We start from the raw sequence: 27,962 nt of genomic DNA, 5'->3' as shown, positions 1-27,962 counted from the left end.
AAAAGGTTTAACTGGACAGCAATCGAGCTGATTTGACTCTCACCGTTCACATCTTGAAAGACAGTTTGAACCTCTCCAGGTGTCTGTAACCACAAAAAGCAGAAAAAATCCTCAAGTTTAAAGGCAAACTACCTATTTCTCACAGAGCAAAGTTTTCTGTAAGAGATTAAAATGAGGATGGTGTTTGATGTAAGGCTTCTCATTTGTTTGAAATGGTTATGAATGAGTGCAGTGGCCCCATCCCCCCACCCTTCTCCTGGCCCTGCCCAGGATAAAATGCAGGACAACTGAGCCGCTGCCTTCACAGAAGAGAGGACTGACTGACTGCACACAGCAGAGCGTGGCTTCGCTTGCCTCACTGCTTCGCTGCCCTGTGCTCGCAGACTCTGACACACACAGACACACTCTCGCTGCCTCTCTCTGTCACAAACACCTCCCATACTCACTCCCTCTCTTTCTCACTCACTCTTTCTCTCTCAGTATCACATACACACACGCACACACACACACACACACACACACACACACTAGAAGTAGTCAACTCTTTCTCTGCCACGGGTCAGCAATTCAGACAGGCAACTTGTTCCTACCCAGCTGGAAACAGCAGAGCATTGCAAGGTGCACGCACACATGCTTAAACTGGCACAGAAACACACTTGTACATTTACACTCACTCATTCAAACACACGTATGTGAATCCTCATAGAGCCCAGGACTTTAATTATGGACCAGTGAAGAAGACTTCAGTCAAAGGAAGAGACGACAAACAAGCAAGGAGCAGCATCAAGGAGGAACTTCAAAAAACTGGATTTGTTAAATTGCGACACTTTGTTAAAGGAGGAGAAAAAAAGAATAAAAAAAACACAACTGAAGATGACAACTGGAGGAACTCTGGCAAAACTGATTCTGTAGGAAGGAAGGCCCGCTTTCAGCTCAAAGTGGAGACTGGCTGTGACATCCAGAGGATTTGCTGTAAGTGCCGCTTCCCTTCCTTCTCTCCCTCCACAGGGACTTCTCCTGATCATCAGCATGCCTACAGCTTGCACAAGGTGCACCTTGGGAGTCTGACCCACCATGTGCAGATGGACGGCGTCCGCAGTTAATTTCTGTCCTGAAGCTGCCCTCAGCACCACCGCTACAACTGCAGCCTCTGCCGGTCCACATTTCCCCCTGCCTAGTGCAGCCTCACTCTGCCTGGCATGCTTCACCGTGCTCTTGGTCACCGCTGGTACTGTCACGGGGGCCTGTCCTCCTCGAGTAGGGCATGAACCCCTTCAGGTGCTCGCAAGCGGAATCAACTGTTCATGGACACTGGAAAGGCACACGCGCAGTTATAATCACTTAGAGGGTGACGTCCGACTTCGGCGACTTTACTCTGCCAACAAGTTCTTCCTCTGCATTGACAAAACCGGCAAGGTGGACGGCACTCGACGTAAAAACTACGCTGACAGTAAGTAAAGTGAGAAAAAGTTGCATATCTGAAATTTGTGTCAGAGGGAGGATGCCCTGTGACGTTTTCGGATTTATTTTTATGGCTGAACTTTCTTATCTGTTCACTTTTACAGCTGTTTATGGGGATATCCCTTAGTCATATCACTGCTGAGCAATTTGTGTTGCGTTGTTTAGAGCAGGGCGGAAGCGTTGCTAGGTAGGAAGGGAATAACCTAGAGATGGTTTAGACCCCTCGTGGGACAGCAGGCACTGAGGAAAGACAAAGTGGTCTTGGAAAAAAAAAAGTTTCCCTTTCACTGGGAATTAACCTGTCAAAACTGTGGTGAAAATGCATCAGTCATACTGAAACACATTTCTGAAACACTTTTTTCCAACACAGACCAATTTGTAATCTTCACAGTTCATCTGCTCTGTTGGTAAATGGTAAATGGACTGGTCCTTATATAGCGCTTTTCTACTCTATCTGAGCACTCAAAGCGCTTTATTGTGATTTTATATGGCTTTCTGTGGGTGTGCATGCAAGTAGGAATTTCATGTAAAATTCTCTAGCAGTGTGGCTTTGCCCCGAAACCCACATTATGTCGGACGAGTTAAACAAGATAAACTCAACTGGACGGGCATATTCAGACAGATCTGTGTCGTTCAGTTTGTAATCTGTCGGACAATCTATGCTTTGTGGACACTTGAGAAAACCTTGTTCATGCAGTGATGGTTTCTTAACCACCATTACTTGACCAGGTCAGATGAACTGATTCTGGTCATGATCTGACCTTCCTCTCCATTAGTCACTGGCTGACTGACTTATTGGACAGCTCTTAGAGACATTTTTGCCTTTGACTGTAATATTTATGTGTTTGGTTCTTAATGCCTTTTTATACAAGGGGGTGAGTCAGAGTTTTTCCATACAGCTACTGGGGGAGAACAGCTGCTGCGTCCAGCTAACAAGCCAGTCAGTCTGTTGCCACCATTTCAGTGATCTCCAAGCGGCAGACTGGATGACATTTGTTAACCTGTCGGGATTAGTCACCTGGCAGAACCTTTAAAAGCCACACACACTGGTATAAATTCAAATTGAGATGAATTATTACTGTGTTAAATTTGGACCCGTGGGCATATCCAAGTTGGGACATTATTCTTTCACATTAGTGGTAATAAATGTCAGCTACCATAACAAAATACTACTCCCAAACTTTGCTTGTATTTGACAGTTTGACAGAAGTCATGCCGAAGGACTGAAAGACATTTGGCAAAAAGAAGAAATTGACATTTAAAATGTCTTAAAACAGCAAAATTGATTGTGAAATGTATGCTTTTTTACTTTTTGCCAATTGGGTCATTTACTCTTAGGAGGCTGTAGTAGCCATTAATGAAAAAGTACAGTCCCCTTAGATGTAATGTCCTCATACACTTTAGCCATCATCCTCTCATTTCCTTTGGTGGAAAGAACGGTTCTTTCGGCACTCACACAGAATGAGGGTGTGTTCTGCACCCTGAGCTGAGCACCGTGCCAAACCAGCGGTCATGTAGGCTTTGCCTTAGATTTAACAAAATGAACCTTGTGGTCAGCCTGTGGTTGCAACTCACACTGGGACAGATCTGGTTTAAGACCATTTTGAGATCTCCTTTTCTGTTTAAGAGCACTGTTACTCTTGCAGAGACCTTGAAATTAAACTGTAAGTGTCCTGAGCAAGAGAATTTCACTATGCTATAGACTGGAAGCAGAACAAGTAGAAAGTTATACATGGTAAATGACGTAAATCAGGTACTAGACATGAAAGACAATGCATTAGTAATCTTTTTTTAAGATTTCTAATAAATTGAGATATATTTTTTCCATCTGATTTAAAAATAGTGTAATATATATGATGTAGCTTGTGGGAATCTACTTGCAAAAACACATAGATCCTTACAGAGACCAATACCGAGAGACCCAGTACTAATTCTGCCTTTAATACACTTGTGTAACCTATAGCGTTTCCTAGTGCTAGTCTTAGCCCCATCCTCCACCTGCTCCGCACTCTGTCCTCTGGTTTGCCCTTACACTCTTGTCGACACAGCTCTGCTGCCCCGACAGCTTTGCCTGCTACACCCAAGCACCGTCCCTCACCTCCGCCTCACCAACCTCAGTTTTTCCAGCCCCAGCTCACAACTCTCAGGTGCAAAAACAGTTGGAATTAGTCAACAGACTCGCTGCTAATTGAGGCTGGAAAATATTGTATCAATCCCAGTGGAGTAGGGGCATGGAACAGCTGAGGGAAGGGGCAAGTGGGAGACATGCAAACTTAAAGGGCTCGAGGATTTAAAGGATGAGACAGCTGGACGGGGCTGAAGGGAGATAAAGAATACAAAACACGTATGTGGCAAATAAACCTGTTTTTATTTTACAGTCTTCAGTTTTAATTCATGATGAACGACTTATGAGTGTGACATAAAGAGCCTAAAGTCAATTATCAAGTCATTAAAACAGCCTTGTAGTTGAAGGACAGTTTTAATTCTCTTTTTGTACGACTATGTAGAAGCAGACTAAACAGCTTGAATATATATCAGTTATGAGCCCCCCCCAAAAAAATAAAATCAAAATGAATTATTTCATGTGAGTATGAGTGTGGAAATACACAGAAAAATCACACTAAAACAAAAACAGTAGACTCCATCCACAAAATTTCCTCAAGTTTTTTTTTTTTTTTCAGTCAGGGAAGTTGTAAATTATCGGCTATATTTGTTAATCAAACTAGAGACAAATCAAGATAAATTATCTTGCTATGATCTGAGTACATCCTGTCAACCTACATGCTCCAATTATAGTTCCACATATAATAAAAAAAGATTATAAGTGTTACTAAAAATAACTTGAAACAGCCGCACGAAGAGTCAAAGTGCAGTCCTTTGAGAGACCAGAAGGGAGGGTGACAACATGTTTTTCTTTTGAACTATGGTAAAGCAGAAAATTATCTAGAGGGAAAAACACACCCAAGTGTTTACAAAAGCTTCAGAGGCAGGTACACATCATATCCTGTCATGGGCTACTGATCGTAGCCTGCTAATTAGACTGTCCTGAAGCACAACAGCTGCGCAGACACACCCGGCAACTGGTTTGTGATCAATTACAATAGTTATAGGCGCCTAGTGTATTAATACAGCATATGTAATTATTAAAGTCCAGTTTAATTAACAAATGAAGGCTACTTGTAATTGTAATTGTCAAGTCTGTGATCTATTTACAAAATCTTTTTTGGCAAGCCACCCTGTGTATATTTTATTGCATGTTTTAATTTTTTCCTCATATTTTAAATAGATGGACTAAATGTGTGTGGCTACAATCATCAAACACTTGGTCGGCCTCCAGTAGCATCAGCCAGTTCATAAAGTGACACCGCTACAACTGCAAAAAGTCACTGTGGCCAGACTAGCTTAATTTTGCCTCTATAGCCTCTCAGCTCTCGCAGCCGGGGTGTGATGTATTTACTAAATTTCCCTTGGTGTGCAACATGTTACTGTTTGATGTGAAAGTTTTCCAAGTTCATGGGTGTATTTGACTTGGAGCAAAACCATGGGGTGAAAACCTTCCACCCAACTGAAATATGTTGTGGAAATTATTAAAAGTTTTCATACACAGGGGAAACTGTCACTCACAAAAGAGAGACTGACTTGAATTTTAAAATCATAAAAGGACAAGACAAGTGTGGCGGACAGTCTTGCAAAGACAATATTTTTGTTTTTTTGTTTTTTTAAGATGGACAATGTCAAAAAAGGATGTGGAGTAGGAGCAAAAAAAAATTTATCTTTATTTTTTAACTGTAAAACTCAATTTATTGCATTTTACAGAGAAGTAGTTTGTGAAACAACATTTGTTTTTATTTACATTGTCATGCACGTCTTAGCACAGATATTTTCACATACACAAATTTTAATTGTTTAAGTCTCACTTGTATATAGTCATGTGCTATACTGCTACTCATTTGTGACATACTAAAGCCCTAGTTGACTACGCATGCATAGCGCTTTAAAGCAATGGCAAAACAAAGCATCAGGCAATTTAAAAATACCAATGTTCATCATCAACCCACGTTTTACTTTGGGGACAATGTCACTAAACAACAGATTTTACAAAATGTCTGTTCTGTGCTGTCTGCCATTTTAAAGGTGGAAAGAGGGTTATTCTACCCTGGCCTTTTTTTTAACCTCACCATGACTCACCATTAATTCTGCTATAGCTCAGACGGGGATGTGTGACTGGATCAACAGCACCAAGGCTGGAGGGGCCAAAGGGGGAAGCACCTGGCTGAAGGAAGTACTTTGGTGTTTTGAATTGGAAGAATACACATGTTAATGAGGCTAGGAGAAGGGCTGGGGCGTGCTCTGCTTAGTATTGAGGTGGAAATTAAAGGCTAGAAGAGTGCTGGAGCGCTTCCCGTTGCTCATTAGGCATTAAGGTTTCCTCTGGGTTGTCTCAACTGAGAAGGGATTCGTGGACATTTTGGATGCCAATAGGAGGGTAAAATCCCACGAATCATGCATTAACCCCCCAGTCTTCACTGTAAAGGCACGGCCACAGCTTGTCTGAGAAAAAAAAATGAAATCAGTACTTAAATTGTGGTTTGTGTTATTAAGAGACAAAAAACCCCACATAAAACATCACAGATACACGTTTATGTTTAACAGGCATGTTAAAATCCTTCATACAAATTTACAGACTATCACTGTCCTGGGAACATTGGAGGACAAGAGTGTCAGTGTCAGGCTAATTAGCAGAGCATCCCTGGTTTCTGCCACATGGGTTTGATGTCTTGAATGGGCCCTAGAAATGTAGCAATTAGTAGCTAACAACCTTTAGTAGTCTGGCTCCAGCTCCTCTCTGGGGTTTACGGGGTTCATCAGCAGGTTTATAGAGTCTGACTTTGGCACTGACAACCGAGTCCTTTATAACATCGCACAGCTATGGACATCCTGTGGGTGTGAAGGTAACACAAAAGGGAAGACTTCACAGTTCCAGCAACCAACAGCTTGAACCTTGACACCATTGACTGAAGACGTGCTCCTTAAGTTTGTAAAAAGCAGAGAATGACTTGATAGCAAGATAGAAATACATCAATATCCAAATGGTTTTACCAGAAAAGTATTAAGGTCCATAGTAGACCAAGACTACCTATTCTATAAATATTAATTGGGCCATGGAGGATGAGTAGTTTTTGCATTACTTTTCATCCCCTTCGCATAAGGAGACTTGTTGCTTTCCAAAAGCTACACTATGATTTAGGTGCTTTAAACATCAGTGTAACGAGCAACAATTATTGCCAGTAGAGCAACGCAAATCTGAACATGTTCACAGCCAAGCTCTTCATTTTTAGAGTGAAAAATATGGCCTTTTCCTCAATGTGAGCACATTAGTGCTCTTATTACAGTAAGATCTTTTTGTGGAAGGTGTAAAACATATTAATGAAATCAGCTGGGAACAGACGACTAGCTAGCCTTACTCATGCAGCACCACATGTTTGAAATCATTCACCAAAGGAAATATTCATGAAGGAGCAGCTGCCACTTACATCTCGAATCGTACACATGCACACACACGTGCACTGACGTAATCAGCCCACTGAGACAGAGGAAAGCGGTCTTGCCTCAACCTTAGATAGACCAAGACATTTTGACCCTGCACTTTGTGCAGCATCGGCTGTTGGAAATGTGCTATATAAATAAATCTGACCTTGACCTTGACCTTGACCTTCCAATAAAGCCTCTCACCTCGCCGCTTAAACTGAGCCAGACATCATGTCTTGGACGGCGTTTAACCACTGGCCCAGGAATAAAGAAGCTGAAAGAGAACCCCTGCTGTAGATGGGGGGGAAAAGAAACAACTTGGCATCCCTAAATACAGTCATGGCTGACTGACTACAGCTACAAGAGTTTAAAGGTGTTTGAATTTAACCTAAAATTACTGGAAGAATTGCACTAGGAATGCAATGCACCTGTTACCCTTAAAGCACATATGCCTCTCTGTAAAGTTTTATCATAAGAGAGCGCAATAGGAGGCTATAAAACCAGAGGCTATTCTCTGAGGTGACTTTCAGGTGAATCTGGGGCTTCTCTACCATATAAGTTACAAGAACACGTGGAAGCTCTAGCGCGTGCAGATTTTAATCTCTCTCACAAACATAAACAGATCAACCAAAGCCTGCCTATCAGCCTGTGTGGCAAAATATTGACATGCTGTTAGGCAATTAAGTCATAACGTGTGTGATTTTGTGTACGACTGCAGAATGACAATCACACACCTTGCATCTACTACGGGCTAATCGCAGTTACATCAGTGCTAAAAGTTATTAGAAAGTCAACATTAACTAGAAAGATTTGCATTTCCTGCGAAAATGCAGTGTGGATGCTTTAAAGCTGAAGCTGTATGCAAAAACTAGCTGAAAAAGCTGAAAAGTTGCAGAAATTGTAAAAACTTTGCAGAAGCAAAGGAACTTTGCTAAAATGGAATAACTTAGCAGAACTGCAATATCCATCCATCCATCCATCCATCTTCATCCGCTTATCCGAGGTCGGGTCGCGGGGGTAGCAGCCTAAGCAAAGAGGTCCAGACCTCCCTCTCCCCAGCCACCTCCTCCAGCTTGTCCGGGGGAATACCAAGGCGTTCCCAGGCCAGCCGAGAGATATAATCTCTCCAGCGTGTCCTGGGTCTGCCCCGGGGCCTCCTCCCGGTGGGACATGCCTGGAACACCTCGCCCAGGAGGCGCCCAGGGGGCATCCTTGCCAGATGCCCGAACCACCTCAGCTGGCTCCTTTCGATGTGGAGCAGCAGCTGCTCTACTCTAAGCCCCTCCCGGATGGCCGAACTTCTCACCCTATCTCTAAGGGAGAGGCCAGCCACCCTTCGGAGGAAGCTCATTTCCGCCGCTTGTATCCGCGATCTCGTTCTTTCGGTCACTACCCACAGCTCGTGGCCATAGGTGAGGGTAGGGACGTAGATCGACCGGTAAATTGAGAGCTTCGCTTTTACACTCAGCTCCCTCTTCACCATGACTGACCGGTGCAGCGTCCGCATTACTGCAGCCGCAGCCCCAATCCGTCTGTCGATCTCCAGCTCCCTTCTCCCATCACTCGCGAACAAGACCCCGAGATACTTGAACTCCTCCACTTGGGGCAGGAACTCATCCCCGACCCGGAGTGGGCACTCCACCCTTTTCCGGCTAAGAACCATGGCCTCAGATTTGGAGGTGCTGATCCTCATTCCCGCTGCGTTACACTCGGCTGCGAACCGCTCCAGTGCGAGCTGGAGGCCCTCACCCGATGAAGCCAACAGAACCACATCATCCGCAAAAATCAGAGATGAGATTCTGAGGCCACCAAAGCGAAAGCCCTCCGCCACTTGGCTGCGCCTAGAAATCCTGTCCATAAAAATTATGAACAGAACCGGAGACAAAGGGCAGCCTTGGCGGAGCCCATCACCCACCGGGAACGAGTCCGACTTATTGCCGGCAATGCGAACCAAGCTCTTGCAACGGTTGTATAGGGATTGAATGGCCCGTAGCAATGGGCCAGACACCCCATACTCGCGCAACACCTCCCACAGGACGCCCCGAGGGACACGGTCGAATGCCTTCTCCAGGTCCACAAAACACATGTAGACTGGTTGGGCAAACTCCCATGCACCCTCAAGTATCCTCGAGAGGACAAAGAGCTGGTCCAGTGTTCCGCGACCAGGACGAAAACCGCATTGTTCCTCCTGTATCCGAGGTTCGACTAGCGGACGAACCCTCCTCTCCAGCACCCTGGCATAGACTTTCCCGGGGAGGCTGAGGAGTGTGATCCCCCTGTAGTTGGAACACACCCTCCGGTCCCCCTTCTTGAAGATGGGGACCACCACCCCGGTCTGCCAGTCCACAGGTACTGCCCCTGATCTCCACGCAACATTGCAGAGACGTGTCAACCAAGACAGCCCTACAACGTCCAGAGCCTTCAGGAACTCGGGGCGGACCTCATCGACACCAGGGGCTCTGCCACCAAGGAGTTGTTTAACTGCCTCAGTGACCTCGCCCCCGGAAATCGGTGGGTCACACCCCTCATCCCCAGACTCTGCTTCCTCCCCGGAAGACGTGTCAGTGGGATTAAGGAGGTCCTCGAAGTATTCCTTCCACCGCCCGACAATTTTCTCAGTCGACGTCAACAGCGCTCCGCCAGCACTATACACAGTGCAGGTAGAGCACCGCTTTCCCCTCCTGAGACGCCTGACGGTTTGCCAGAATCTCTTCGAGGCAGTCCGAAAGTCTTTTTCCATGGCCTCTCCGAACTCCTCCCACACCCGAGTTTTTGCTTCAGCCACTGCCCGAGCCGCATTCCGCTTGGCCTGTCGATACCTGTCGGCTGCCTCCGGAGTCCCACAGGCTAACCAAGCCCGATAGGCCTCCTTCTTCAGCCTGGTGGCTCCCTTCACCTCTGGTGTCCACCATTTGGTTCGGGGATTACCACCACGGCAGGCACCAACCACCTTGCGGCCGCAGCTCAATGCAGCAGCTTCGGCAATGGAGACGCTGAACATGGTCCATTCGGACTCAATGTCCCCAGTCTCCCTCGGAATGCTGTTGAAGCTCTGCCGGAGGTGTGCGTTGAAGATCTCGCGGACTGGGGCCTCTGCTAGACGTTCCCAGCACACCCTCACTACGCGTTTAGGTGCACCAGGTCTGTCCAGCGTCCTCCCCCGCCACCTGATCCAACTCACCACCAGGTGGTGATCAGTTGACAGCTCAGCCCCTCTCTTTACCCGAGTGTCCAGAACATATGGTCGCAGGTCTGGTGATACGATTACAAAATCGATCATCGACCTACGGCCTAGAGCATCCTGGTGCCACGTGCACTTATGGACACTCTTATGTTCGAACAGGGTGTTCGTTATGGCCAAACTGTGATTAGCACAGAAGTCCAATAACAAAGCACCACTCGGGTTCAGATCAGGGAGGCCGTTCCTCCCAATCACGCCCCTCCAGGTCTCGCTGTCGTTACCCACGTGAGCATTGAAGTCTCCCAGCAGGACAACAGAGTCTCCAGGTGGAGCACCTTCCAGCACCCCCCCCAGGGACTCTAAGAAGGCTGGGTACTCCGAACTGCCACTCGGCGCATAAGCGCAGATGACAGTCAGGACCCGTTCCCCGACCCTAAGGCGCAGGGAACAAACCCTCTCGTCCACCGGGAAAAACCCCAACGTACCGGCAGCAAGCCGAGGGGATATAAGAATACCCACCCCAGCCCGCCGCCTCTCACCAGGGGCAACTCCAGACTGAGACAGAGTCCAGCCCCTCTCCAGGAGACTGGTTCCAGAGCCCAGACAATGCGTAGAGGTGAGCCCAACTATATCTAGCCGGTACCTCTCAACCTCACGCACCAACTCAGGCTCCTTCCCCACCAGAGAGGTGACATTCCATGTCCCTATTGCCAGTCTTGGCAGCCGGGGGTCGGTCCGCCAGGGCCTCCGCTCCTGGCCGCCACCCGGCTCACAATGCACCCGACCCCTATGGCGCCTCCTGCGGGTGGTGGGCCTGCGGGAGGATGGGCCCATGTCTCCTCTTCGGGCTGTGCCCGGCCGGGCCCCATGGACTAAGGCCCGGCCACCAGACGCTCGCCCTCGGGCACCCTCCCCGGGCCTGGCTCCAGGGCGGGGCCCCGGTAACCCTATCCCGGGCAGGGTAAACTGTTCCCTCGATATTCTTTTCATGGGGGTCTTCTGAATCGCTCTTTGTCTGCAATATCTTAGAGGAAACATAATACTTGGCAGAAATACAATAGCATAGCAGAACTTGGCAGAAATATTGTAACTTACCAGAAACATGATAACTTCTCAAAAATACAAGAATTTAGGAGAAATAGTATAAGATAACAGAAAGAATATATTTAGCCAAAAATACTTAAGCATTACAGAAACACTATGATTTAGAAAAATAGTACAACAGAGCAGAAATACTGTGATTTACCAGAGACACTGTGATGAACTATGAATATTGTAATTTTAAATCAATACTATGTTTTAGCACAAATACTATAATTTGACAGAAATACTATATTTAGCACAAATCTTATAAAATAGCAGAAATAGTATGATTTAGCACAATAGTAATAACTTAAACAGAAAAATTGGAAAAGCAAAATGGACAGCTGAAAAAATGCTGAACATGCTGAGGGTCCCTCAAATATACTTGTTAAATGAAAAAAATTGGCAAAAAAAATATAACAGCCACACAATCACAAATATGGACACATATGGAAACACACATGCACAGAGAGAGACACACACAAGATCCAATCTCTTACAATGAGATCATCCCATAAAAAGGCTTCCTCTCTCTCTCTCTCTCTCTCTCTCTCTCTCTCTCTCTCACACACACACACACACACACACACACACACACACACACACACACACACACACACACACACAGAAGTAAGTTTCTAGCTCAGTCAAGCAGCCTTGGAGCTGTTGAATTTGAATCCACCAATCAGAGAGCCTGTGCACTTTTTCCCGCCAAAACAGGTGCATGCAGCACAGAGAGACACAGGATTTTTGCAGTCTATTTCTCATAATGACGACTCCCCTCAAACAAATGACCATAATTTCCTAACCGTAGGGGCTAGAGCGGTCATTCTTACACCGTTTTGTTCAGAAGAGATGGGGGAATCTTAAAGTGTTGACAATTTATCATTAAAATATGAATTATTAAAGATAATTGACTTCTAATGCACCATAACTGAGTAGAGCAAAGCAAAAACTGCCTTGACTTGCCCTCAAACAACGCTTTCTAACTCTAAATCTATTTGGAGTATCAATATCATTCTTTCACCGTAAGAGACAGCAGGCTTTGGTGAACAATCATGGAAATTTTCAGGTCTCTGTGGAAATCCATTAAAAAGATATGACGAGAGAAAAAAGTGGTTCATTTCCAGAGTTTGAAATCTGAAGAAATCTGAGCGAAGGACGAATTTCCTACCCTCAAACAAGTCTAACTCATTTCAGAACGGTAATAGGTGAGAAAATAATTCTTGAATTGTGAGCGTCAGGAGTGTCTGAAGATATACTGGGACAAGCCTTATGTCTTAACTTTGCTTCGTTGAGGAGATATGACGATTCGAATATGCCTCTCATTACAGAAATCAAGCGGTGATTTTGAACAAGCTCTCCATTGACTTTCTATGGAGAGTTTTGCGACTTTGTGTTGGTCTGAGGAGATTTGCCAAAATTCTATAAATCCCACAACAATGATAGTGACATTTTCGGAAAGCCAGCAAAAATACCTACGTTTTGATGTATAATTTGTGGAAGTTGAGTGAAGATTGAGCAAGTAGCAAGAAGTTGTTCGGACATGAAGAGAAGACTGCAAAACCTTCAGTGGCAGACTGGAAGCCAAGTGCAATAGCAACCATAACAACGCATGTATTTTGTGAAAAATCACAATTTTGCAACTGAAAACTTTAAGAGGCATAAAGGTAAAACGGTAAAAGATTTGAAAAAGCTGAATCATACCTGAATAGCCCAATAATTTGAGAACATTTTAAAGTTTGAATGGTTGTTCTACGTGAAAATATGAGGAAGTAGTTAAGTTTCAGAAACAAGCAAATTTTAGCAGAATTGCAGAAGTTTCCCATTCATTTCAATGGGACAAATTAAGCTTAATATTTTAAAAAGTATAATAGTGAAAAATACCAAAAGACATAGCAGGAATTAGCAGAAATAGCAGAATATTTTAAAATTTGAACGGTGAAAATCGGCTGAAAATTGCGGAAGTAGTTAAGTGCCAAAAAGTGTACGGAAGTCCCAAGAGGAACTCTATAGTGTGGATGCTTAAAGCATCCACACAATAAGTCAACATTCTTTATCATGATGTTGTGTCATGTTTTCTGGGCAATTTAAGATTATGTTAAGAAACTTTATGCCTGACTAAAAGTCTACAGTCAGGCAAAGAACTCTTAAAAATGTAATGCTTATTTAAATAAAATCGCACTGTTAAAACTGGCTTTGGATGGTGAATGTTAAGGGGATTACCAAATTTGGAACCAAATGTAGAAATGCATATAATATAACTTGCAGCTGGATTGGACCTTAAAGGAGAAAAATCTATAAAATCAAAAAGGTTTTACTGCATTTTAACGATATTTGGTTCAAAATAATGCAATAATATGTAAGATATATTCAAAAAACTGAGGCAAAGAGGTTACCTTAGGGCTATTTTCACCATACTTACAATCAGTGTTGGTCAAGTTACTTGAAAAAGTAATCAGTAACTAATTACTTCCCCAAAAAAGTAATCCCGTTACTTTACTGATTACTTATTTTCAAAAGTAATTAATTACTTAGTTACTTTTTAAAAACACAATTTACAACCTGAATAGGTGATAAAGCGATAGATCTTTCAGCCCAATTCTACTTTTTCTGCATAATCCATCATACAAAATGTAATCAAATGGAAAAGTCCCTTTTTAAAACTTGTTTTATCAGTTTTAATCTTTTAACTTTATGCATCAAGCAAAAATTTAATTATATGCAACATTCTCTGACTGGAATAAATTAGTTTAACATTTAATCCTATTTTCTGCACATTCCAGCACATAAAATATTTTTTTGTGTGTGTTTACACTCACTCTTTCAAATAGATGCAAGTAAAACACAGCAGAAAATAAATAAAGTCACAGACTAGCGGTCCTGTTGCTCTATTTTTACCTGTAAAGCAGGAGTACGGTAGGCGGAGGTTTACCCTGGTGCAGGTGTCCCGCAGCGGTCAGTGGAAGGATACAGCAGTTTCTCTGTGAGTTTCCCATTACGTCATAGCGCACTAGGTGCTTGCTTGGAAGTTTAGGGTTTTTTTCACTGTAAAAAGAAGTTTTCTTCCCACGCACAACGGATGCTAATGTTTTTGTCACTTTTTACGGAATCAAACTCAAAGTAAGGTCAGTACTTCCACGCTTTAAACGCTGCACCTCATACTCTCTCCCACACTCGATATATGATCCATTGTTGATCTGCACACAGCTGTTGCCACGAACATCGCACTTGCTTACGTCACTGTCATGAGACATTCTTGCAAAAAAATCACGGTTTTAGTAACGCAGTAACGCAGCGTTCCTACGGGAAAGTAACGGTAATCTAATTACCGTTTTTGCATTAGTAATCCCTTACTTTACTCGTTACTTGAAAAAAAGTAATCGGATTACATGCCCATCTCTGCTTACAATATACTTACAATACAGCACATATTGAGGCAGTTGTTGTTGTTATTTGGCCCAAATAAAACTGAATTGAACTGAATTAGATTCAACTAGCTGGACTGAATAATTGTGTTCTAAGTTTGTTTCCTGAAAGTAGTAGCAGGATAATTAATGTAAATGTGAGAGACTAAAAACAGCAACTCTGGTTCAGTCTGTGCATTCCAACATCCTGAGACCATGCAGTCTTGTCTGAACTGCATTACAAAAAACCCATACCTGCTTTTTATCTCTGAGGCCATTTCACTAAATGAACATGGGCAGGATGTGAATATCATGTCAGCTCCTTGAATGTGCGTGTACGTTCCCAACGCATGTGCCTGTGTTTATACGTGTGCCACTGCAGGAGCATGAAGTGGACCCTAAGCTGAAAAAGATGTGCGTTTCCATTCCCTAATGGTTAATATGAACCAGACCTTACCTTGTACTCAGTTCAGATGCATGCATGTTTCTGTGTTTGCATGCACACTGACATGTGCGAGCTTGCGTGCACGTGGGTGTTTTTCTCATCTGAAAGGCCACGTCCTCATTAGAACACAGAAGGTGGTACAAAGCATTGCAGTGCTATAGCTGAAACAGCATAGTCAACATCATGCATCACACCGCTTTTCTATAGCTCTTGGATCTTTGCACCATCGTTCTCCTTGCCTTGTTATTTTAGACCTACTTTTAAAAAACAGGGACGAATGGGCTGAATTTTCAGAGCTCAATGTTTTTTATTTTTTTGTTCTGCAGTTGTCCAAAGCTGAGCAAAAATATCCATATGCATGTGAAACTCAATACATATGAATGTCAGTCTGTACATATCGATAAAAGCATACTTTCACTATTCTTTTTTTGACTGCCGGCCTTTCCTACCTGTCACCGTCTCTCTCCAGCTGTATCCATTTCCACCTTTCCTCCCCTGCAACGGATAGGATTGAGGTCAGGGCCCTTTGGCCAGTGGAGCAAGTGACAGCTCTGACAGGTTGCCTGATTTCACTCTTGTGCCTTTTGTCACCTCCTGTATGCCCTTCTCATTTTAATAATATAAATATGGGGCAAGCTCAGGCCACAGAGAATATTCTGTGTCCTGGTGCTCAGTCACTGGAAACTCACTGCACACCTGAATTGCATATGCACATACCTAAAACTGGCAGTACTCTCCAAACTAAATCAGGTTTCTTTATTTTTTAGCCTACTACTGAACAAATGCACTGGACTGGAAAACTGCAAAAACTATGTAGGATTTAAATGACAGTTATTTAAAAATAATACTGATAATATAGTACTGCCATATACACATGCCAGCCAACGATGTATCACGATTCGCGTTATCTTGGATTGATTGTTGAGATTAAAAAGGTTTCTCGGTTTTAAACTTTGTAAGTACTGTTCTCATTTTATTAGACTTGCTGCAGCAGAGGACAAGACATTTGTTTCTGTTGTTAGTATGTGTTAAGCACCAAAAACATGCACTGGCCACTGGCCAGCGTTCAGTGGACCTGTTTAATCTCCCACTTTGCTTTTCTTTTAACATGATCAAGTTTCTGGTCCATCCTGAGAAGCTATTTTTGAAATTAGGAAGGCTTGCTTGATGGAGATTATTACTGTATTCAGTTGCACATTCAGGGTGCACAGTTCTTCTCATGGCCAGATGTGTATAAGTAGCCAAGTGTTCCCCCTTTATGAAGTATTGTGCATTCACAATGAAAAATACTATAAAAACTTCAGGATGTTTGTTTGTTTTTTATACTTTAATTAATTTCTAAGCTTCAAAAATGAAGAAATATACAGAAAAGGTCTTCTAATTGTATTTATTTCCTAGATTTTGAATTGAAATTGGGAAATTTGTTGTTACTGACTTCAACCTGGCATTAATATCGAATGCATGCATTTTTTGAATAAGTTTAAGCAATTAAGCTGCATTTATCATACCTGCCTGCACACACATTTTTAGCTCAGGGTTTTTATTTATTTTGTTGAAGAAACTTTTTCACTCAAATTCAAAGGTTAAATCTATTTGAAAGTGACTGCAGCTGCTTGGTTGGTTCCACTATCAGTGATCTTTATATATCTTTTTTCACCAGAGCATCCTAAAGATGAGGGTAGAAACCAGCAAAAACAATGTCTTTCCCTGAGTATGCTTACACCCACTGAATCCAATCTGAACAACCAACCATATAAGACACAGATGCAATTCACCTGCTTAGTGTTATTTATTAAGTAGCAGGGTAGATGACCTCAGTTTAACGTGGATCCCGCCATCCCTGCTGCGCTCCTGGGGTATCTTAAAGTTCAGGAAAATTCAGAAGCTGTGAGTCACAAACCTCTGGCAGATCAGCTCATAACTATCTGTGAAGCCTTTGATAGTCTGCCGTCCGCTTGTTACGGATGTGATGCATGATTTGGAGGCAGTTTGCTCTCCCTGGTCTCCCTCCCTGATTAAAGAGAATGCCTCCTGGTCGGAGATTACAGCCACTTGGTACCACACAGGCACAGACGAACAGGAGTGGTGCACACTGTGGGCTTCGTTAACCTTTTTCACCTCTCCAATCCCTCAGTTTGACTACAGCAGGCCTCCACCCCCACTAACCTAAACCTTCCCAGTCGTCCTCTAGTATACCCTCTTCTGGATAGCTTGCCTCCCCATCTGCTCTTATAAATTTAGGGTTTGGTAGGGTCTGATTCGGCATCCTGGGGGTCCCTAATGAACTGATTGAAGTTCCATTACATACAATCAAAGCTTTGCTTGGCCAAGGAAGCTTGTGTTCAGTGATATAACAACCATGGATGACATGCTGACAGAACCTCTAGACACACTAATGACTCGGAAGTATGTGGTAAAGAAGAGCCCAGTGTTTTATTAAGAGTAGAAGCAATGTTTATGAGGAGTGAAATTGTTCACATGCACACACATACAGCTGCCTCCCGTGACACACGCACAACGTATCCAGATGTGGATGGTGATTTTGGAGTATTGGGTCAGTCTGTCTGGGGATAAATCAGACAGGCTAATCTGTCCTGTGAGGGGATGGAGGGTAATTGGTCACATTTGACCCCCCAACCTTGCGGACTGTGGGAACGCAGGCTTTATCTACCAGCGGTAATTGGCTAATGAAACACTTCCGCAGCTCTTCCACTAGATTGTCATCCACCGGTTGGGATAGGGTGAGGCATATGTGTGTATGTGTATGTGAGTGTGGCCGGCAAAAGAGGCCAAAAGGCATGTATGTGTGGGTGAGAGTGTGTGTCTGTGTGTAGTCTAGAGAAAATGGCAGGATGCGGAACTCCCTTTGGCCATCTCTACAACTTTATCAACAGAATCAGTCTCACGACGCCTGCAGCATACTGATACATTGACAGACCACACATTAATGGTTGTGTGGTTGCCATTACAAGTTAAATTTAGTTTTCAAGTGGAAATAGTTAATGTTATTCAAATTCAATTTCAACTGATGCCAGGTCTTTTTGTAATGCACATACCAATTTGTGTTTGCAGCATACAGGTTATATCCTTTCTACCACGGTAGATAAGGTGAGTATCAACTAACCCACCGTGGTTCAAGTCATGTAGATTTTGCGTTTTGTAGTCATTTTGTGTGATCATTTATCTGGGCAAACTCATGCCCACATCAATTTAAAGATGGGAAACTCAACAGGGAGAGAGTGAGATGTGGGGGTAGAGGGTACTAAGAAAAAAAAGGCTAAAGTTACGGTCGTGAGACAATGTCTCTGAGGTCCCATCAAGTGAGCCATTCATAGATGCAGGTCTACCAGTTTGTGGAGCCAAGGAGACACTCCGATAGAGTGGGGCCCAGGGTGGCCTTGTCTTTTTGTCCCAAGCTGACCCCTGCACTCCTGCTTGGCCTCTACGCCCCTCACCTGGCCTGTCCCAGCGCACTGGTAAGAAGATACCTGTAATTTGCTCTAATGGCCTTTGAAAGACCTGACTAGGCTAATCCCTGGAGTACTTCTCCTAGCACAACCGTATGAAAAGGTGGGGGTAACTGGGCCGAGTGTGAGTCCTGAAAGAGGACCGGTCTCTGGATTGTGTGTGAGAGAATGTCACCCCTTGCGGCCGGGGCTGGGGCAGAGGGAGTGTGGGAGTCAGCTTTCAGCAGATCACCACCATGCGGCTTGTTCACAGGCTCCGAAAACCTGCGCACTGGCTTGCACAGAGGTAGATCGGCTCGGCTTTACACCTCCCTCAGTAGCCAGTGTGACAGGGAGGTAGAGTGGCCTGAAAACCTGCCTGAACACAACAACATCAGGTTATACACAACTTTGAAAGACTGCACTTCAAATAATTTTGGAATTTTCTCTGTAACCTGCTCTAATGTTTGTCGTCGTGGATGAAATCAGCAAAATTAGCAATATACACAAACTGATTCATTTATTGCTGCAGGGCTGTGAAAAGCTAAGAAAAAAGCAATAACAATAATAATAATGATAATAAGAATAATAGGAATAGAAGTTCAATTCAATTCAATTTTATTTATATAGTGCCAAATCGCAACAACAGTCACCTCAAGGCGCTTTATATTGCACAGTAGATCGTACAATAATAGATACAGAGAAAAACCCAACAATCACATGACCCCCTATGAGCAAGCACTTTGACGACAGTGGGAAGGAAAAACTCCCTTTTAACAGGAAGAAACCTCCAGCAGAACCAGGCTCAGGGAGGGGCGGGGCCATCTGCTGCGACCGGTTGGGGTGAGACAAGGAAGAGAGGATGAAAGACATGCTGTGGAAGAGAGACAGAGATTAATAACAGATATGATTCAATGCAGAGAAGTATATTAACACACAGTGAGTGAGAAAGGTGACTGGAAAAGAAAAAACTCAATGCATCATGGGAATCCCCCGGCAGCCTACGTCTATTGCAGCATAACTAAGGGAGGATTCAGGGTCACCTGGTCCAGCCCTAACTATATGCTTTAGCAAAAAGGAAAGTTTTAAGCCTAATCTTAAAAGTAGAGATAGTGTCTGTCTCCTGAATCCAAACTGGAAGCTGGTTCCACAGAAGAGGGGCCTGAAAACTGAAGGCTCTGCCTCCCATTCTACTGTTAAATACTCTAAGAACAACAAGTAGGGCTGCAGTGCGAGAGCGAAGTGCTCTAATAGGGTGATATGGTACTACAAGGTCATAAAGATAAGATGGGGCCTGATTATTTAAGACCTTGTATGTGAGGAGCAGGATTTTGAATTCAATTCTGGATTTAACAGGAAGCCAATGAAGGGAAGCCAAAACAGGAGAAATATGCTCTCTCTTTCTAGTCTCTGTCAGGACTCTTGCTGCAGCATTTTGGATTAACTGAAGGCATTTCAGGGAGTTTTTAGGACTTCCTGATAATAATGAATTGCAGTCGTCCAGCCTGGAAGTAATAAATGCATGAACTAGTTTTTCAGCGTCACTCTGAGACAGGATATTTCTAATTTTAGAGATGTTGCACAAATGGAAGAAAGCAGTCTTACATATTTGTTTAATATGTGCGTTGAAGGACATGTCCTGGTCAAAAATGACTCCAAGGTTCCTCACAGCATTACTGGAAGCCAAGGTAATGCCATCCAGAGTAAGAATCTGGTTAGATACCATATTTCTAAGATTTTCAGGGCCGAGTACAATAACCTCAGTTTTATCTGAATTAAGAAGCAGAAAGTTAGCGGCCATCCAGGTCTTTATGTCTTTAAGACATTCCTGCAGTTTAACTAATTGGTGTGTGTTATCTGGCTTCATGGACAGATAGAGCTGGGTGTCATCAGCATAGCAGTGAAAATGTCTTCTAATGATGCTGCCTAGGGGAAGCATGTATAGCGTAAACAGAATTGGTCCTAGCACTGAACCCTGTGGAACACCATAATTGACCTTAGTGTGTGAAGAGGACTCTCCATTTACATGCACAAATTGGATAGAAATGATATAAACCACTGCAGTGCAGTACCTGTAATACCTACAACGTGCTCTAATCTCGCTAAGAGAATATTATGGTCGACGGTATCAAACGCTGCACTAAGGTCTAGCAGGACAAGCACAGAGATGAGTCCACTGTCAGAGGCCATAAGAAGATCATTTCTAACCTTAATTAAAGCTGTTTCTGTGCTGTGATGAGCTCTGAAACCTGACTGAAACTCTTCAAATAAACCATTCCTCTGCAGATGATCTGTTAGCTGTTTGACAACTACTCTTTCAAGGATTTTTGATATGAAAGGAAGGTTGGAGATTGGCCAATAATTAGCTAAGACTGCTGGGTCTAGAGATGCTTTTTGAGTAAAGGTTTAACTACAGCCAGCTTGAAGGCCTGTGGTACATAGCCGATTATTAGAGATAGGTTGATCATATTTAAGATTGAAGCATTAATTAATGGCAGGACTTCTTTGAGCAGTTTTGTAGGAATGGGGTCTAAAAGACACGTTGATGGTTTGGAGGAAGCAATTATTGAAGTTAACTGAGAAAGATCAATTGGAAAAAAAGAGTCTAAATGAACATCAATGGTACTAAGAGTAGCTGTAGATAATATTACATCTGTGGGGTGATTATTGGTAATTTTTTCTCTAATGATTAAAATTTTATTTGTGAAGAAGTTCATGAAGTCATTACTAGCTAACATTAAAGGCATGGTTGGCTCAACAGTGCTGATCCATTTAAACGAACATAATCATCCGGCTGCAACCAGGTTTCTGTAAGGCAAAGTAAATCGATTTGTCGATCAATTATTAAGTCATGTACTAACAGAGACTTGGAGGAGAGAGACCTAATATTTAATAATCCACATTTCACTGTTTTACTCTTTGGTTCAGATGTGGATACTGTATTGTTCTTAGCAGTAGTAGTAGTAGTAGAAAAATCACGGCTGAAAATAAGATCCAGGCACTGAATATGGACTGAAATTTTTTTTAAAAGACAGAATCTTATCAGTCTCATCTTAACCCTCATCTCTCCTGAGAGTTTAATGGAATTTGGGAAAGCAAGTGATACATGGGCAGGGAAGAGCAACCCTCTGCAAGTCTTTTCTCTCCTTTCTTCCTGTTCTTTCTATCCACCGTCCTTTTTCTTTCTTTTGACAGGATGGGCCACATACAAGGGAATGTATTTGGACAGAAAGCACACATGCAAACCAGTTTCGCTGTGTCCTACTTCCCTGAGTTAGTGGCCTTTGTATACAGTTATATTTAAATGACAGCACACATGCATACGTGTGTGCTGAGTAATTAAGAGACTGACAGCATGTTTACGTCTGCAGAAGTTCAAGTGCGTAAGAAAAAGGGTGCAAACGTAACCCTGTTTCTTATTTCCTTTGCTGTTATCTTAGTTGTGTATTTTTTTCAATTTGGTTTGATCAAAGCCTTCATGACTTCATCTGACTGAATTCAAAGCTAAACTAAGCAAGAGAAACACTGTTCAGGCTTCCAGACAGTCTGAGCTCATTCAAGGAACAGAATCAGATCTCAGGCCAAGGTTTTCAGCATACTGGATGCGCTTCTTTGACTAACATGTGGTGGATGATATGACTGAGGGTTGGCTAATTCATCTACTCAGTATGTTAGAGATTTTTTTTAGGGTTTTTATTTACTTTCTAGCCCTTGTCGGGGGGAAAAAACACTAAAAACCTACAAACTCAGTGTTTGTGTGTCACTGCCTTTCATGTTTACTGTGCGTGCGAATAGCCCAACCCCACTCGGCTTAGCTCAGGGCAGACATATCTTATAGCTGCCGGTAAAAGGATGAAATAAATCATCCCAACCCTGTAAGAGTTAATAGGTATGATGCATGTCCGGAGACCCATTGCAAAGGGGCCAGCAAGGAGGGAGAGGAAGACCTAGCCAGGGAAATAACTAGAATGAAACAGCAAAACCACAAAGGACAGTGAAAATCAGGCTGACTATTTAAAGACATTGAGAAAAGGTGTGACAGTGATACTTTCATATACAACACACACAATATCCATAAATCCTGAAACAGCAGTCTCAGAGAGGCAGCTCCTTTTAAAGAGACTGTAAATTTTCTATTGCTGTCCAGAACTGGTTGGTCTATTAAGCCACAGCGGGATTGCATCATTTGTATTTTAAACCTGATCACCCTCATTCAAACAAAAATAAATGTCACCATGATGAAACATAGTCAACACTGACTCAACTAAAGGTGTGTATGTATTAATGAAAATGAATATAAAGTTCCACTGGATTAAATGCCCCCAGAAATGAGGTCAGCTGACTTCCTAAATATACAGAATGACCACATTTTCCATCGCTGGGAGTTTCTTCTTGCCTTATGGCATGGCTGTAAGATGACAGCGCTAGGATTGTGAAAGAACGCTTCAAATGGATTGGCCAGCACAGATTCCAGACTTTAATATCACTGAGAATATGGGGATGTGCTGGAGAAGAGGTTAGTGGTCTGACTATCCAGGTCATCATTACATGGATGTTGCATGAGCCTATTGAAATAAGCATAGCATAGCATTTAACTGTGAGGCTTTCTTTTTGGGCATTGTAATAAGAATAAGAATAATAGTACCCATTATAGTAGTTAAAAACATGAGATTATTAAGTTACTTAAAGCAGGAGATAGCAATTATTATGGCATATAACTCACAGAACTATGACCAAGAGTGCTACAGGAGTTTCAGACAACACATCAATGACATTACAATGTTAATTAACGCATATTTTTCCTTGGATATCTGTTGATAATGTTTGGATTTCAGGAATTTTGAACATAAAGCAACTGTGAAATACACACATGAACATTTATCTTTTTCTTTTTGCTCTTTTGTTTCTCCTTGGAGGAATCGTTTGTTTGAAGTTTCACTGGATTTCATACAAATCTGTGTTGTTGCCATTTGGTGGCAAAAAATACACTGAATCAAAGTTGTGTGATGGGCAGATGATGAATAATTAAACCTCATAAACTCACATGAAGCTGATGAAAGCTTTGTAAGCTCTTTATTTAAATGTAAATATTGTTAGTAATTCACTTCACATCATATTAAAGCATTGTTTATAGCCACTTTAACATTATTACTACTGGCTTGTGCTATAATTGACCCACAATATAATTCCATTACTTTTAAAAAATACAGTCTATTGTGGACAAAGAAGCACATAGCTGATTGTATTTACTTCACTTTGGAGATAACTGTAATACTCGTCATCCTGAGGAGGACCGGGTTAAGTGGCTTAGCGCAGCGCACTGGACAAAGAAAGCAAACTGGTTGTCCTTGAGAATGCACTCTGTGAGTGGTTTCCAGATGTAGAAGTAGGCATGTTAATCTGTGAGCATGTGATTAATATTGGAAACCAAGAAGGAAAAAAACCCTTTGCCACATGAAAACAAGGACTACCTTGGAATGGAAGACAATCCGGCAACTGAGAAACGTGATGAAATTGTCCCAATTCCACAATTTGGTTGATAAAGTAAAATTCACTGGAAGAAACCTTAAGTCACAGTTCATGTTTAATATATTTGGCTTAGTGTGCTTGAACGCAGGTTTTCAGCTTGTGCTTCACCCCCATCTAGAGATCCCAGAGTCTCGGTCTGCAGGCTGAAATAGACGTAAATGACTAAGCGAATGTCAAGTCAACCTTCAAAGTTATGTGGTTATTCAGAGAAATTAGTTTAACTAAACCATACCTTAGACATAACATACTGATAATCTGAAGTCTCCTTTGAAAGGGATTGGTATACATATTCATATTGCAAACCATTTAAAACCAACTGCTCACTATAAATATTTTTTTTCTTATCTCTGCAGCCCTGTCAAAATCTACAAATAAAATAGAAGATCAGCTATCATAGTAGCTTCTCATTGCAATGAGATCATCACTGCACTGGTATCACTTGTGTTCCAGCAGTGATATCAGACTTCTAATATATGAGCCTTATAAATAGACTGTCCTTCCCCTACCGATCAATACGATCGATAGGAAGTGTTTAAATTTCAGAAGCTAGCAAGCTATTGTTTGCCTCTTTACTATTTGATTACACTGCTTTAGCAATGCTATTTGGTCATATAATCAGTCTTTGCATATAATTATTGGGGTTGTCTTGTCAAGATATCAGCTTTGACCTCTGGTCTATTATTTCCCATTACTTATTAAATGAATGAGAAATATGGAATTGTGGCCTGAGTTTGTTTGGTTTCCTTCACATTGCAGGTAATGTTGGCCCAAAGTGCATTAGATTTCAGGTTAAACTGTTCCCTTTATTTATACAGTTAAAAGAGCTAACATGCAGAGAAGAGAAAGTTTCCCATCTGAACCATGAGCCATGAACCATGCATGTTTTGTCATGCACCATTACCATTGGAATAATCACAAGTCTGTTCTAATTACAGCTTTTTCAGGAAGATGACATATAAACCAATCCAATGGTTTGTAGCACAATTATATGACTATGTTTGTTAAATTTAAGCCACCTTATCAGAACTGTTATCACCAACACAGATTTTGCGTGTCTTTTGTCTTTTTCTTGACATAATGAACTCCACAAAACGAGATAAAGATGCATACTTTGGAACAGGATATTCCTGTTAGCATTCATGGTGTCATGCTCAGTTGACTACATGAAAAGTGATTAAGTGAAGAATGAATAAAAAGGCCTCAAAAGAGCAGTTCATATTGTGTCTAATTTGAGTTTCAAAAATAGCTGGATAAAGCCATCAAAGAGGCATTCTGGATTTACTATAAACGAAAGGTTTGATTTTGTTCCACGCATAATAAATGTGCAAATTTCACCCTGAGTTATTTGTGTTTATTTACATTTTTTTTCCATCTTTTTTTCCGATGGTGTCCAAAAACCCAAGGTTACTTAAAATTGCTGGAGCATATTTGTATTTTGGCAGGTGCATGTTAAATATTTAAATCTGGGATTAGCCAAGCAAAACTTTGCTTACCGAGAAGACCCTCCAAATTATTTACTGTACATTCAGGCCTCAACGTGCAAGTTTCCATATCACTGCACCTGTCAAGGCCTCCACTAGAAAGCTGGTTCTCATGGTAATCTCTCAAGGTGTTTAAAGGAATAGTGAGTGATGTAGCCTTTGTCTGTGCCGATACACACAGACGGCTGCTTTGCCCAGTACCAGACCCTTTGAGGGGGTCATGGCAGATCAAAGGTGCTGGTCACAGCCATTAGGCCTGGCAGCCCGAACCCGACATGAAAAGCTTGTTTTGAAAAGAAGGGCAGAAGGAAAAAAACAACAGGGCCCTCTTCGTTTAAAAAGCAAGCAAACTGTGAAATAATTGAAAAGGTATGTCAATCAAGACCAGGAGCACAGCGGGAACTCCAAGATTCCCAGGCTCTGCTCTGGTCGAGCACTGAGCCATGGAGGGCGGCTCAAGGGGGCAACCCAAGAAATTAAAGACCTGGGAAAAGGAACAAAAAGAAGACAGGAGGAAAGGAGTAGAAAAATATCTTTTTTTGCTCCGTCTTTCACTCTTTTCTACTCTAAATTTGTGATGGAAGGAACTATTTTGCCACAGTTTGCATAGCCCTATTCAAAATGCTCGGTCATTAATAAGATCTTGTCTAGCTCTTCACCTCTCAGGTGAGTAACAAAGACTTGTAGGGGAGTAGGGTGGAGGGGCTCAGGAGGCTTCTGCCCCCACCACCATCTCATAACCAGCACCTTCATCCTGTACTCCCTCCTTCCTCTTCCCCCATACCATGAGTCTGACAAAAGGGAACGCTGTGAGTGTCTCTCTCTTTCCTTTCTGCTTTTTTTCCAAGGTCAGAGAAGGCTTGAATGATCTGACGATGGGCTAACGTCCAAAAAATGGGGGACGGAAAGAAAAGAAAGAGTAAAAAGAGACTGAGTTAAAGACTTTTTCTATGCTTTTAAAAAAAACCCATGGAGAAGAAGTAAATGGCAAGTCCACAGTTGACTAGACATGTATAGTGCAGGATTTGCTTGTAATGGCAGCTTGAGCTTATTGACAGTCCCAGCCAAAACATGTCAAAGGTTAAGAGATCGTGCCAGTTGCAAGTGGGAAGCCAAAAGTGCCTTTTTCATGAGCTCAATGGGGCCATCAGTTGATACTTGTTTAGCAGAACGAGGCGAAGAAGTGACCTTCAGTTTCCAGTGCAACTCACTGACAAAGAGTTAATTTGTCTTCATTGTGTTTCTCCCTCTTCCATCAAACTGGGATTTTGTTCGACATTTGAAGCAGATTTTTGAATAAGAAATTACTCACAACTATATATATTTATATATATCATTATCTCAAAGTGTAGTGATCAATCAAAATAAGTTTTATGAAGTACTGAATCACTGCCTTACTGAATTTCAAAATGTTAGACACATCCAGAAACAGGGGCAATTTGTCAAACGGAATTTAATCTGATTTGCAGAGGCCATATCCTCATGACTATCTAATTTTAGCAAACTGACTTCAATCAATACAACAGTTACAGATAAAAACGCGTAGTGCCTGTAAACCTATGTCAACATTATTCTTTCTGTGAGCGTAGAGCACTCCACCAAACTGACCTTTGGATTTCAGCAGTTAGAATAAGCTCTCTAATAGCTTGAAATACCTCACTCTGGTTTCTCAGGCTTTGAACACAATGGAGTGACTTTTCAAAGGGGGGACTGTGAGTTATATGGATCTAACTGGTCTTTATAGATGTGTGGTCAAGCGTCCAGAGCCCAAGTGATTCTTCTAGACAATGTGAAATCCCCATTCCATATCCTCAGATCTTTTGTGTCTACCGGCTACAACAATGAGTACGAATAAACTGAATAAAGTGTAGCGCATGAGACCTGGAGTAGGCCAGGAGAATATTTAAGGTGTTCCTTAATAAATTCCTTCTAGAGAACGCCCAAACCCATTGCAAGATCTATTAAAATAAGAAAAAAATACAATGAGTTCTTCAATATATATAGTTTCTTTTTTATGTCCCAACATTAAAATTCAATTTAACTTTATTTCTATAGCGGCAAATTGCCCCAAGGCCCTTTATAATTATGCTCCTTACCCATATTTGCTTTAAACCTGATATGTTAAACCTGAGCAAACGTAGCTCTTTACATTCAGGTCCCTGCATTGTCTCCGACGTGACAAACATGCTTCCATCACACCTACTGTGCCTGGAACTCAAGCCAGCAAATAACGACAATTACTGCTGGCACCACTTTCAGGCACCAACGGTTTTCATTGGCCTGCACTAATCCCCCATAAACCCTTGCAGTGCAACAATCACCAGCAGAGGCTCAGCTAATTGCTGATGAGTCCCTTGCACGCTCCAGGTGCCACCATAGCACACCCGGTGTTTGTAAACA

The 27,962-nt window shown here is 42.4% G+C and overlaps 1 protein-coding gene across 1 annotated transcript in view; it reads left to right on the top strand.

Moving 5' to 3' along the window:
- Nucleotides 1-322: 322 nt before the first annotated feature.
- fgf22 (fibroblast growth factor 22) overlaps nt 323-27,962 on the top strand; it is a 34,885-nt gene continuing 7,245 nt past the window's right edge. The window contains exon 1 of the mRNA XM_004554913.3: nt 323-1,450. Coding sequence (XP_004554970.1) covers nt 1,075-1,450 — 376 coding nt within the window. The 5' untranslated portion in view covers nt 323-1,074. The remainder of the gene's footprint in view (nt 1,451-27,962) is intronic.

This window comes from Maylandia zebra, linkage group LG23 (genome assembly GCF_041146795.1).
Source record: "Maylandia zebra isolate NMK-2024a linkage group LG23, Mzebra_GT3a, whole genome shotgun sequence".
Taxonomy (NCBI): domain Eukaryota; kingdom Metazoa; phylum Chordata; class Actinopteri; order Cichliformes; family Cichlidae; genus Maylandia; species Maylandia zebra.
Note: the sequence above shows the minus strand (reverse complement) of the source record. Positions and strands in the feature narration are given on the sequence as shown.